This window comes from Gallinula chloropus (assembly GCF_964237585.1).
Source record: "Gallinula chloropus genome assembly, chromosome: 4".
NCBI lineage: Eukaryota > Metazoa > Chordata > Aves > Gruiformes > Rallidae > Gallinula > Gallinula chloropus.
In genome coordinates this window covers 50,862,375-50,877,071 of record NC_140088.1, presented here as the reverse complement: position 1 = coordinate 50,877,071, position 14,697 = coordinate 50,862,375, and the positions used below count along the sequence as shown (strand labels likewise).

Below are 14,697 nucleotides of genomic sequence, written 5' to 3'. Positions count from 1 at the left end.
GCATAGAATCACAGAATTACAAGGTAGGAAAAGACCCTTAAGATCATCAAGTCCAACCGTTCCCGTCCTATGCTAAACCATATTCCTAAGTACCTCATCTATCCGTTGTCTAGACACATCCAAGGGATGGTGACTCAACTCCATGGGCAGCCTGTTCCAGGCCCTGACAACTCTTCCAGTAAAAATTTTTTTCCAAACATCTAATCTACATATCAGAAGAAAGCCACAAGCTTTGGGGTGAACACAAAAGGAGTATGAAGAAGCCCAAAGTGCATAGAAGGCTGACTGAAATAAGAATTTGATCAGATTAAAAACTATTGCTAATTCAACTTCTCATTAATCCTAATGAATGAAAAAGTTACTGTGTGAAGGAATGAATTGGGTTATCATGCTCACTTATACCCATGACCACACAATACTGAAAGCCCTGCAAGTTGAGAACAATTCAGTTGTCTGCCACAGAGGTTTGGGAGGGGGAATTAATCAAGATGACCACTAAAACCCCAAAAAGCCTCAACGCTGCAAGACATCTAGAGAATGGGCTGGTGGGAGGGATCAGGGAGAGTCATCCCCTGGAAAATAGTTGATAACCTCCTCGTCCCCAGTAAATTTAGCAGATATATTGTATTAGAGACAAAGAAAGTCAAGTGAAGGAATAAAAATAAACAATTCCCCTTAAGAATGATACGCAAGATTGCTTTGTACAACAAACAAACCAAGCAACTGCTTTTCCCTGGAAAAGCAAAAGGTCACCAATCTTGGTGAAAATATAGCTATAAAAAGCTTTGGCCAAGTATCAAAGAGCATGTTTACAAAAAGGCTGCGTTCATTGTAAGCCGAACCATTCAAACTTCACAATAGATTTCAGGAGAGAACAGGATGCAACGTCAAACATCTGTTACCACGTTATTTTCTTCAGCTCCTCTGCCCAGAAATTACATCAAGACTCTGCCCATCTTCCAAACCTTGTAAGAGGCAAGTTAGACGTGGGTTGGAGGCTGTGCCGTTTTGACCATGCCCCACACAGCACTATGGCAACCGTCCATGCCCAAGACACATGGAAACGTCACATTTTAACAGATGACATTTAACCCAGCTGAAGTACTTCATTTAACTGAGTCAGCTGTCCAAACTGCACAGGCATTGTGTAGACCCAAGTGCAAATCCTTCCTGGAGTCAGGCTGGGACAGGGGTGATACCTGTTGCACCCAAGCAGGACAGACAACTTAGGCAAGCAGAGTTCATTCAGCACTTCTTGAGTGTGTTGGACTTAGTGTAGCATGCAGACATAAAAGGTTCATCTTCCAAAAAGAAAAATAATCACTGGACCGAGTAAGCACTACACATAACATACTGAATGTCCTCTCAGGTTTCAGACATGGGGAGAGCCAGCAGCCAGCTCCCAAAGCCAGAGCTATGCCTCCCGTCTGCAGTCTGTTCTCCAGACCGGCACAAGAACCTGAGCCACCTGAACTATCCTGAAAGAGCACTCAGATCCTACAGGCTGTTCAGCAGACATGTCTCATCAAAATTATTTGGGGCAGGAGAGGCTGGAAGGAAAATGCAAGTCTGTGAAGTAAATTACCAAGAAATGAACTTCCATTTCAAAAAAAGCCTGGTATCAGTTCCAGGGACAGATATTTGAGACACAGTAGAGAATAGGGAAAATTTATAGGACTTTAAGCAAGAAAAGAAAAATCCTCTCTCAAATAAAACCCAAAGAAAGCTCACATACTCATCTACTTTAGATTTATTGCAGGAACACAGAGTGGAAATTAATTTGTGACTGTTGTGCTTTCCAAAGTGCTACAGACAATGACGTTTAACACATTTAGTACAAGATGGATGTTGCCTTTTCTGTCCAGGAAGCAAATGTGAAGTTAGAGAAAGCAGGCTATATTCCCTTCCTGGAGTCAACATATCCAAGGCTGAACATGCTCTAGAGATGTGCTGCTCAAGACATCTGTACATTGGGCTATTCCATCAGTCCCAGGCCAAGGGATTTAAGCTGACAGGGGATAAAAGGCAGTTTGCCCAAGCCAGCCAGTTTTACTGCAGCTTGTAAATGACAGTGGGGTTTCCACCATTGTAGTGGGTTTGCACAATCATTGACTCCACCATGAAGAAACACTTCATCACTCCACAAAAGCATTCACATCAGTGCACCTTCGGCTTCTCCCCTACAAAGAGAGGCTGAAGGAGCTGGGCTTATTCAGCCTGAAGAAGAGAAGGCTGTGGGGGGATCTCATTGCAGCCTTCCAGTACCTGAAGGGAGCGTATAAACAGGAGGGGAATCAACTTTTTAAAAGGGCAGACAATGGCAGGACAAGGAGGAATGGATTGAAGCTAAAGGAGGGAAGGTTCAGATGAGATATTAGGGGGAAGTTTTTTTTACAGAGAGTGTAGTGAGGTGCTGGAACAGGCTGCCCAGAGATGTGGTGGGTGCCCCGTTCCTGGTGGTGTTCAAGGCCAGGTTGGATGGGGCCCTGGGCAACCTTGTGTAGATCCAGGCCTGAAGGTTGGTGTCCCTGCCTGTGGCAGGGGGTTGGAACTCTGTGATCCTTGGGGTTCCTTCCAGCCCAGACCATTGTATGATTCTATTCAGCATGAGCCACCTGTTACTTTCAGACAATTAAATTTTACTGATCCAAAAAGGTCTGATGTAGCTATGACTGATGATTACACGATAGCAACAACATTCATCTTTAACTGCTTTTCATTAGTTTTTGTTTTTTCTTTTTCAGTCTGACACCTTTCCTCCCCCTCAGGCATCAGTGCTTTGCAAGAGACAAAGAGGAATGTTTTCTTCTGAGGGGTGCAGGAGGAAACCTGTAACTCTGGAGGTACAAAGAACTACTTTGTGTTTTTGGAAGAGGCAGTAAAGGTTGTGTTTCTTAAGGGCTGAGCTTTACAGGGCTGCTCTTGATGTGAGGCCTGTGTGTGGTACCAGGAAGCACAAGCAGTGAGGGGCTGCTGGCTTCAGGGCCAGTGGATACCTGCCTCTGCTCCCAGAGAGCACAGGATCCAGAGCTACAGTTAAGAGTGTGTCAGAAAGGACAGGCAGAGGAGGAAGCTGTGTAGAAACTGCTAACACAGGCAGCTTTGTGAGTGAAGAGATGGTCAACAGACAAGAGTACGTGATCTTACTGCTGAGGAGATGTTACTTTTAAATTACTTAACTGTTTTTTCTTGCATTTCATTAACACTGACACAGCTGCAAGGCAGTGTGTGAAAATCATGTGAAATCACTCTGCTATCTTTTTTTCCTTCCTACACGTTGAAGCTCCATTTAATTATTAAATAACTTCCATTCAAGCATTTTCCATACAACCCCCCAGTAATCAATTACACTGATCCATAGGCAATGAAATCCAAAAGTTTTCTATACTAAAGTGTTTCTTATGCTGAGAGAATACCCCACCCATACAAAGAGTACTCCAGATATAACTGATTCTGCAAACTTTCTAGAAGCTGATGAGCTACCCACTATCCAGAGCTGTATTTCACTTACAGTGCTTTAAGAATTTAATTGCTTCCATTTAAAAAAAGATTTAATAACACAAATAATTAAGATGCCATTGTACAGCTCACCCACCCATCTGCAATAAAATTTCTGTCCTGAGATAATATAAACAATAACTTTTTTAAAAGCATACAAGAAAACACAAACCTTACTTGATATTTATCACGGTGTTTGCTGTAGCATTTGTAATGATCAGAAACAGTAAGAGCCACTGGATTTTAACAGTGGAAATGGGTAAGATGTCAATTGTATGCAGGGGTTAAGCAAACGTAAGGCTAAACAGCTTACCTTCACTGCCAAGAAGTTGAGTCCGCTTTCATGAGCCAAAGCTTTTGCGATCATTGTTTTTGAGCACCCAGGAGGTCCATAAAGCAGCACACCTTTTGGAGGCTGAATCCCCATTCGGATGAAGGAATTGGGATGCTTGAGAGGCCACTCAACAGCCTGCTTCAATTTCAGCTTGACATCTTCTAGTCCTCCTATGTCTGACCAAGATACCTGCAAAGCAGAAAATTTTGCTTAGTTTATACAATGGAGCAAAACTATTAAAAAAGAAAACCAAAATTATCTGTAAAATGTGTACTAGTTATTTCATGAAGCTGTTTCTCATGAGCTACTTTGTTAATAAAGTCGCACAAAGTAAATAGGATTAGACTTGCTTTATGCTGGTGATGTGGGAAAAATTTCGTATCTTCTTCAAAGGTCAATAGCAAAATACACGAATATAGCAATAAAATGACAGCATGATCCCACAGGTAGCAACACTCTGAGATCACCAGCAAAGTTCTCTTGTTTTTTAACACGATGCCAATGTAGAATTTGTGAATTACTTTGATGTCTTCCCTGAAGGAAAAGACTATCCTCTCAAGCTGGTGTCATATATAGCTACAAAGTAAGGCCCTGGTCCCAGCTGTACAATCCCACCAAGCTGAACAGGACTGAGCTTTAGAAGTTCTGGGGGTTCCTCCACTTGCCAACACTGTCGCTCCTATACAGAACTTGGGCTCTGGAGATTTGAATAGAAGCTTAAAATCAAACAATCCTCCAAACAGACAGGTATCTTTGAAAAGAACAAACACACACACACACACACACACACACAAAAAAGCCACATTCAGACCCAACTGCAGTTCAATTTGCTGTGCTGAAGACACAGGACAACCTTGCCAGGCGTGTATTAGGACAGAACTAATATATCCTACCCAAAACAACAGCAGGTGGATCTAAAATCTGCTATACCTAAACCTCTCCACTCATTGCTGTCAACAAGCCTGAGACTTTTTCCCCACGTCCCCTGCCTGTTCTTTGTCCTGTCATCATCCATTCCCATCCACTTCAAATATTAAAGATGTCGAAACGCACCTAAATCAAATGATCTTCTGTTTAAAACACTCCTCCGGAAGTTTTCTAGGCATAAATCATGCTTCAGCTCTGCAAATCCAGCTACACTCGAAAAGCAAGCAGGGTACTCCTAAGAGGTTACTCCTAAGCAAGCAGGGTACTCCTAAGAGGCAACGTATCTATTGCCTTTCTCCTGATAGGAAAACTGGTGTTACCCCTAGCTTGTCCCTGGTGCCATTGCCCTGATACCGGTTCGCAGAGTGGAAACTACAAGTTGAAAGTCCCTGGAAGAGGCGATTCAGAAAAAAGCCTTTGGATTTGGTGCAAGTACTTCTGCTTAAGTCCAAGCAAACTGCACAACAAATGAAATCCCTCAGTGGACAGTCTTTGACATAGAAGGAAATTACAAAGACAGCAGAGAGGAAAGACCAAAGAATAATATGCATAGGTCGACCCCTCAGAAACACGCTGAGTTTAAAGACTAACTGTAAGGTGAGGAGCTGCCACACATGCAGAATGACATCTCACTCACACCAGGAATATTTTAGAGGAGCTCTAAAAAACCAAACAAAACCTGCACCAAACACACCCCAGCCCTTTCTTAGTGATCAGCAGCTTCTAGGTCTTAAATAATTACTTTATAAGCCTGGGGAAGTATGAAATATGTATAGCAAATCGCCACCGATGACTAAAAAGGATTTGAGGATGTGCCAAAGGCAGGATTCCCTTATGGAGGAAAGGGGGGGCAGGGAAGAAAAAGCAACAGCAACAAACCAAAGAAGAAACACACATTCAGTGAGGGTCAGAGCAAAGTAAAGATTGAATCAGGCACAGCGGAATATCATAGTAGCCAGGGTGAGTGAAGGATTTCAGCAGCACGCAACTTCTGGCAGCTTCCAAGCAGGACCAACTGCACAAATCAGATTAAAGGAGTGGTGGTGAACAGATGAAAACAGTCTGTGGACACGTCACAAGTGTTTCTATGAATTCAACAAAACCAGTAAAGGAAGAAACTCTCCTACCAACACAGCCCAAAGAGACAGGCCTTCACCGAGCAATTTGGCTGTGGTACAAACTCTCTTTCAGAAGGCAGACAGGTGGTCTCACAGACAACCTCCCTCTTTCCTTTACAGGGAACATGCAGTGAGGAGGTGTCCAATGGAGGCACTTCAGGCATGTGCTTAAGGTAAGAAGAATCCTCCCCTCACAATAAGAGGCAAATCCACCTGCATATTTTTAATGACTGAAGCAAACATACAGGTTTATAAAAAGAGAAGGCATGATACCTCACTTGCATCTTGCCACTGTTCCACCCAGGCAGACCAGACCCTTCCACTTAAATTTCATGGTTCACAACTGTAATTTAACTCCGGACAGTTAATCTCAGTCTGCCCTTATTCTAAAAGCTGGTGCTTCCAAGTCAGATCTGAAACAGTGACAGTATTTGAAAATGCATTTTTAAAACACAGATTACCTATTTCCACAGCCCTTAATTTTAACTAGCACCTCTGTAAACTGCACAGAACTAAATCTTAAGAGTTTTAAATAATGTTTTCCTAGGGAAGATAATATATGACAGAAGCCTGTTCTCATGTTTCAGTATCACAGAATGATGGGGGTTGGAAGTGACCTCTGGAGATCCCAGAGACCCCAGCCAGAGCAGGATCACCTAGAGCAGGTTGCACAGGACAGCATGGTGGGGTGTGAATGTCTCCAGAGACGGAGACTCCACAACCTCCCTGGGCAGCCTGTCACTGTGCTCTGTCACTGTGGTGGTTCAGCCCCAAGACGCTCACTCACTCCTGGAGTGACAGAGCCTCCATAGGTTGGGATGAGGACAGTGGTGAGGAAAACTAACTCAGCTGACCTGGGGTAACTCAACTTACCTGGGGTGGCTGCCTAGGGAGAGTTACTCTGGCCTGGCCAGAACCAGGACAGTCACCCTCACAGTAAAAAAGTTCCTCCTCACGTTTAGGTATCAACCCTTACTCATGTACTAGTCATTCCTATCATCGTGTCCTTCTAGCCAGACAATGATTTTGACAAGCGTGAACAAGAACAATAAATTAAGCATCAGGAAGTCCCTATAACTTCCAGCAATAGAAGGCAAAATCCATACTTTGCATGCATATAAAATGTCAGGGAGAAAACACTTAAAATGTTATTTTTACCCTCTCACAAATATTCAGGGTAATAATGCACAAGTCTCCTGAGGCATTACTCAAAGGATTCTTTCAGACTCAGTAGTTGTCATACATCAACACAAGCCATGGAAGTGCACACAGAAGTTGTACATGAAGGATGTTTTCAGTAATCTAGAAATTTACTGATTTTGCTTATGTTTAAAATCAGGAAGAAGAGGAAGGGGAGACAACTGGACCAGGATGTACAAACAGGGCCACTAAGTGTCAGTTTGCCCATTAGGAGTTAAAAAAGAAAATTAACCAGTCAATTTTTGTTTAATTACTTAGAATTTCTATAACATGAGATACCAAATTCAAGCATCAATGGTATTAAAAGCAAAAATACCAAATAAAACTCTACCTTCACATTCTGGTCAAGTGCTAGAACATTTTTTTTCCCCTCTTTCAAAAGGATAGAGAAGGGGGAGGAACAACAGTTCAAGAAAGATTTTAGATTCAGGTAAGCTTGGAAGAACTAAGTGGTTTTGCACACGAATGACTCCTCAGTAATTTCCTGACTGCAATTAACACAAACTCAAGTGTGCTCATTCAGACAGCTGAACTACTTTTACCTGCACATAAACTCAAAGGGAAGTTTATTTGCAACGTCAGCAATAAAGTGGGATATTCTGTCAGGGTGGAAATGGTTTTACAGACTAGCCTTCAGGCTGAGCTTACTCATACAAAGACAGTGCTCTGTTACTGCGTGTAAGACAGCAAGATTTCATTACTGCCGTAATCTTTAGCTCTCCCCAGGTCAACAGAGCTCAGAACACGATGCGGAGCAGCAACTCCCCAGAGGTGGTTAAGCAGCAGCAATAAAGAAATAAAGCAGACGTGGAAAGGATGTCTCATCCAGAACCTTTTGGCTGCAAAGTCACAAATCTGAGCACTGAATTACAGTGAAGGGAGTGAAACAGGCAACCAAAACCCATAGCAGCCTACAAAAATTTCAGGAAGACCCACAGGAGAGGGAGGAACAGCAACTACAGTACAAATCTCCACAGAGTTGAAATATTAACTTCCTGATTTATAATGTGCTTCCTTAAATCCCTGCTGCAGAAAAAGCAGCCTTCCAAAAAGTTTGTAACGTAGCAAAGTTCAAGAAAGATTCTGTAAAAGTGGAAACCAAGGTGCTAGGTGGAACCAGGCAGCAAGTATTTTGCATTTGCCTTAGTCACAGCCAACACACACAGCAATCTGGGCACAAGTGGAAGGACAAACGAATGCAGAAAGGAGGAACACAAAAAAGTATATGTGGTGGCACCTCCAACACCGCCTCACTGTCTACTGCCCCAAACTCACTCCATTCTGGCTATTTTCTGCACCAGTCATTCTGAATAGGCTGGGAACAAAAAGGAAAAAAAAAAAAGGCAGTTCAATTAGTTCAATTTACGTTGATGACAAACCCCAATAACTACCTTTTTTGCTGGAGCTCTTTTCAGAAATAGACTGCAAAGCATTCTATAAAGGTTAGCAAATATCAAACACCAGGAAGTGACTTGTTTGGGTGGCCATGCTGTTTCTGACACAAGTCAGGATGCCATTGGCCTTCCTGGACACCTGGGCACACTGCTGGCTCATGTTCAGCCTGCAGTCAGGCAACACCCCCAGGTCCTTCTCTGCCTGACAGCTCTCCAGCCAGTCTCCCCCAAGCCTGTAGCACCAGGAAGGCTAAAGCCCACCTGGAAATGAAGCTAACAAAGGACATAAAGGATAATAAAAAGGGTAATTTTTAGGTATGTGAACAGCAAGAGGAAGACTAGGGATAATGTGTGTCCCCTGCTGAATGAGGCAGGCATCCTGGTAACGGGGGATGCTGAGAAGGTGGAGATACTGAATGATCCTGTGTTTACTTGTAACTAACTGCATAGCCCATGCATTCCATCCACACCAAGGGGTCTGCCAAGGGAATCAGCAATAATGCAGATATTGGTTATGTAGCTTGGACTTCCATTTTCTCTTTGGAAACAAATTCATAACTGATAATTATTTAGGGTTTGAAGCTATTTTTAGCAAGGAGTTTTTAGATTACAGTGTTAAGGTCAGACTTCAAAACATGAAGGAATGTAACCCCTGATTTTCTAACAAAATCACCCACACAATTAACTGTCTACCTGAATAGCATCTGGGGCAAGGAAAGGATGGGAAGAAAAACCTATCCTTACAGACAGAAAGATTCTGGAATTAGGCAATACATGATGATTGCCCAAAGATGAAACAGAAAAAACCCACATGTTCTAGGTTTGCTGGAGAAAGCTGAACTCCTATCTGGTTTATGCTATCTGTTTCTTGTTTGTTTCCCACACACCCAGCCATAAAACCTTCACATGTTGATAAGAATGCAGCAAAAGGTGTAAACAAGGAAGCTTCTGTTGGTATAAATTACACCCAAAGCAGGTAACATATCAGAGTACACCATGGCAAACAGCCCACTAGCGGAAAGCGTTGAATGGGTAAGTGGCCCAAGTCCATGGACTGGAAGCACCAGAAAGAAGGGTAAACTAGCAAAAAGGAAGAACTTCTTATAGAAATTAGGACTATTATCATCAGTTCTGAGGCAAGCAAGTTTATGCTTTCCCACAGGTGTTGCAGGAGTAGATATTCAAGCATAACTATACTAAATAGCAAAGCACCCTCACTATGAGGGTGGTGAGACACTGGAACAGGTTGCCCAGAGAGGTGGTGGAGGCCCCATCCCTGGAGATAGTCAAGGTCAGGCTTGATGGAGCTCTGAGCAACCTGATGTAGTTAAAGGTGTCCCTGCTTACTGCAGGGGGGTTGGACTAGCTGACCTTTAGAGGTCCCTTACAACCTAAAGGCATTCTATGATTCTATGATCATCAACAGAAGATGATGCAACTAATTAATGGCTCTGCAGTTGCATACATTTGCCTTCTCAGATACTTGGTTTCTACTGAAACCAAGTACTACAACACCAAATGAATCACAAACTTTAGCACAAACACACAGCTTCCACCAGAACAGATGAACACACAGCTTTAATCAGAGATGCAGATTATGATATACCTAAAAATCATCACTGGAAGCATGACACACAATTTTGCATACTACTCTTAAGAAAAGGTATCTAAGGAATTAGAAGCTGCATCACATTTTGTGCTGCAGTCTGTGTTCCAAACAACAAATCAGCCACTTAAACAGCACATTCAATGCCAAGGGACTAGCACTCAGACACTAACAATCAGGTGAGAATACACGTTTACTAATAAAGAGCAAGCTACAGTAACCTAAGCTGAATAACAATAATAATTTTTTCCCATTTCTTTTTGCTCGTGAATGTCTATAAACCATGTAGTGATCTTATTTTTTTTAAATTACTACATTTTACTGTAGTTGTGTATCAATGAGTTTCAGATGTTTACAAGTGTTCCTAGATCATATCCCAAGCATCCCCAGCGAGGATGCGTAACCTGGAAACTGCAGTTTGGATTCCTGTTACTTGCTTCCCCTGTACTGCCATTCCCCAACACCTAGCTGTAGCATAAACAAGTTCCTTCAATGAATCCACGGACTTGAGTTGATTTAAAGCACTTACCCACCTCGAATACAACTGGTAATGTGGTAAGTAGCCTTGAGGGCAGTGGTGTTACAACAGTGGGTTTAGAGTACTGTGACTTTCATGGACCCCTGTGTCAGTATTCCCAGATATTCAGACTGCTAATGAGCATGCACGGGTACCTTCACCTTGGTAAGCAGGTAGTTCTGCAGCCGAAAATAATGGTTAAACTGAATTCCACCACCGCCTTTTGGTAGATGTGGGAGGGCACATTCCACTTTAAACCCAAAGCACCAAGCAAATGGCCTGAAATTTATCCTACATTTTCCCAGAATATGCATTATTTTGCAAAAAATTTAGGTCTTGTCAGCACAAAAGGAATCTGTACTATGTTTCATCTCCCCTTCAAAAAAAGCAATGCATTTCAGTAGCATTCCAGTGACTCAGCTGGTGTTTAACAAATAAAAACAAGCGGCAATCAAAGAAGCCGCTGGCATGATGGTTTAGTGGACAACAGGAGCCTGGGTAGTAGGTTGAACATGGATTCAGAAGAGATTTCCTGCAGTACCTGGAGACCTTGTTTCTCCATGACTTTCTTATGCTGTCTAGCAGCACTCTGGCCTGCCTCCAAATAGGCTGGTATGTCCAAAAAGCACAGCATGGTGATAATGACATAAGCCCAAGCGCTGGTAGCACAATAAGCAGTGAGAGAATTAGTAATCTTGGTTCTCTGCAGAACTAATTAGCTCTTGCGGATATTGATGCCACTACACCATTTTCAGGAAAGGCTGTCTGGGGCCAGCCCAGGCATTTCCACCCATCACTTCACTGCACAGCGTGGGCTCTTAACAAGCCAAGTGTGATATCCGAGCTGGCTGCGCACAGCATCCTGTTCACAGATTTTATTTCCCATTCCTGTAGTTTGGGAATAAGGGTCTACAGTTGTGCAATCAAATTCCCAGATGACTCGTTGTCATGCAATGATACATAAGTGTTTTATTCCAGGATTCGGGGAGCTGCTGAGAAACGCCAGCTCCTAGAGCCTTGAGATTCAGTAAGATTAAACATAGCACTGAATCTTCTTAAACCAGATTAGAGTCATTTTAAACCAGATCAGTTCCCCAGCTCAATGTATGTTGTGTCTGTTCCTGAAGACTGTAATATATAACTGAGAGGGCAGTCAGCAGGGTGAAGATGAACCTAGCACTGTCAAAAGAACTGTTCATATAATGACAGCCCCCAATGGGTAACTGCTTGGCAGTGGCAACCTCCCTACATTACCTAAGTGTGCCCTCAGTTAAAGTCATGTAACGACAACTGAAGATATTCATGTCACAGAAGCATGAACAGCATGGAGAATTAGTCAACTGCTTTACATAAAATCACAGCAATCAATGTCTATATAGCTTTGTTCCAACACACTGTGGTTACAAATGCTCTAACAGTTGGTTTCTGCTTAAGTTTGTGTCTGCTTTACAAAAGGCTCCAGCTTTCACAGGTACCCATTATCCTACTCAGTATTTAAAATTCTGGATCAAGAGATATGGTCCTGTACTACCATCTCTTCCTACAAAATTAGGAACTTAAGCTTCTGTAAATGGGTCTTCAAAAATATAATTAAACAAATATGCAAACAATAAGATGATGTACAACATGTATTGGTAATTTGAGGCTCCCACTTCACAAAATTTCTCTCTTTTGGTAGGCCATTTCAACGTCTAGCTGCAAGTCTTAACATGGCTCTAACAATGTTGCTAGCATATTATAAAAAAATAACTTACTTTTGGCACATCAACTGCCACCTCCCTCATGGCGCTGGGCCTGACATCATTCATCCCCTGCAGGAAGTCGTTGAAAGCAATCATCACTGACCCAGCCACCTCGTTGTCTAATAGGTTAGGTCTTTTTCCCAGTGCTCTCTGCAATGCGTACAAACCTATTGAAAATTAAAAAAAAAAAACCAACATGGAAATATGTAGACTTCCTCCTGGTTCTCACAAACAGAAAGTGTATGAGACAAACAGAACTGGAAAGGAAATGATGTTCAAAAGAACGTCTCGATGCTGGGCCTTAACTAGGTCAAAAAACATGCAAAAAACATCATCTGATGAGAAAACAAGAAAAAGGGAATTTTTATATTTAACAGCAGACAGAATATAAACTAAATCTGTTCCAAAACAGAGAATGAAACAGCCCTGTTCCCAAGTTCCCAGAGGTGCAGCTACCAGGGCAAAACCTCCAAACATACGTGCATGGATTTAATTGTGTTTTAGACCACAAAGGAAGACGGATAATGAATATTTGCAGCAAATATTAAATGAATTTGCTTAAGATATCTGTGACCTTGTCCATTCCTGCATTTTCCAACATGCTCTTAAAACCAAACCAATGCCTTTTACTTTCCTTGGGACCCTATTTTGCTATCTAGTAAGATGCCAGATACCTGTAGTTTTCTTGATCTGCAACAAATATTCCCTGCAACACTCAACAGCTCTTCGTTCCCTTCAGTGATGACACTTTTCAAAGACAGGCATAGCTTTTATTTTCTCCTTTGGTACCTATAAATCTTAATGCTAGTTCCTAGCTTCCCCCTATAATTCAATCCTTCAAAAGCCACTCAGGTCCCACACATGACTATATCTATTCTTCTTGGGCAGAACCAAGTGCCCAAGAAGAATAGGTCCCAGGCGGAAGCAATTATGGCCCCCATTTGCATAAGATGCCCAAAAGCATCATGGTTTTATCCACTGTTAAATTATGCCTTTTAAGGTCTGATACAATTTCGAGTTCTATTGCTTCCATTTCCAGCCCTGTTCTGTGAACTGAAACCAGTGAAGGTGTGATTTACTATATTGCTACATGGTGAGTAGAGTCTTGTATACCCACATCCACACACATGCAGGTACGTAATAGAACCTGACATGTGTTACAAAAAAGGCAGGCTGTGCACCAGTTCGCCCTGTGTGACCATAAAAAGACAAATATTTGTCAATTTTTTTCCTATATTTAATCAAACAAAACCTCAATTAGTGCTACATGAAAGGACAATACAAGGGATAAGCCATTTCTGAAAGCAGACATGGTTTTAACCTTCAGCAGATTGTTGTCTCTTTTTCTTCAGGGGCACTGGTAGATGCAGACATGCAAAGTCCCTGACAGTTACAGGAATTCTGCATTTCCTCCAATATATACAACGTGTGAAGAGATATAATATCTCCCCTGTGAAGCAGTACAGCTGGTGTCTCTCCATAAACTGCCAATTATGGGGGAGTCTGAGCACCTGCATTCAATACCCAGGCTCTTAATACAATAATAATAATTTAAAAAAACCTTCTAATTCAGGTTTCCCCTCGCTCAGAACATCCAGAGCTAATAACACATATAAATAAAAACATTCCACGAGGCCAAGGAGAAAAATGAAAATGTGGTCACCAGAGGACAGGTATAAAATGTAACTGACTCATTTTAACAAGAAAGACAATTGCCATGTTACTCCTCTCTCCTCCTTCCTTCCTCTGAAACAGTTCATTTTAAGGAAACAAGAAGCTTAAGCAAGAACATCACCAACTCCCCACCCCCCCTCCAGATTTAAAATTTATATCCAAGCAACTAGCAGACTCAGTCTTATTCTAGTGTCACTGCAGCTAATGCTTGGGGGGGGGCGGGGGGGTGAAAGCAAGTACTGGGGTTGAGTCCTACTTATTTTTCTTGGCAAAGTCAATTCATATGGCACTCTCAAAAAAAAAATAATATAGTATGAAATTAAATCCTGGAAAAAGCAAGTGACTGATAGAGATCTCTGCTCCTCATTTCTATAGGTATCTGCTCTACCAGGTACCAGCTTAACTCAGTGCCCATCTGATGCATTTTAATTATGTCGTGGTTGGCTTTTCTCTGTGACACGATGAATTCTTAAAACCAAACAAATCTATTTTAACAACTGAGAGAGAACAGCACATAAACATGCACAAGGAGAACACTGCTCTTAATGATCGTTACTGCCAGTGCTACTAGAAAAACGAGTGAAATTTCTGTCCTCAGCAGTATGTAATGCAACAGCCTTGATCCAGAACAGGAATAAAGAGGTCACAGCTTTCCAAACAAAGCCTGAATTCATTTCAGCATGTGCA

General features: G+C 42.1%; 1 protein-coding gene across 1 annotated transcript in view; it reads right to left on the bottom strand.

Moving 5' to 3' along the window:
* Nucleotides 1–14,697, bottom strand: part of AFG2A (AFG2 AAA ATPase homolog A) — a 205,677-nt gene that overhangs the window by 164,028 nt on the left and 26,952 nt on the right. Inside the window, 2 exon segments of the mRNA XM_084263783.1 lie at nucleotides 3,812–4,021; nucleotides 12,349–12,503. Coding sequence (XP_084119909.1) covers nucleotides 3,812–4,021; nucleotides 12,349–12,503 — 365 coding nt within the window.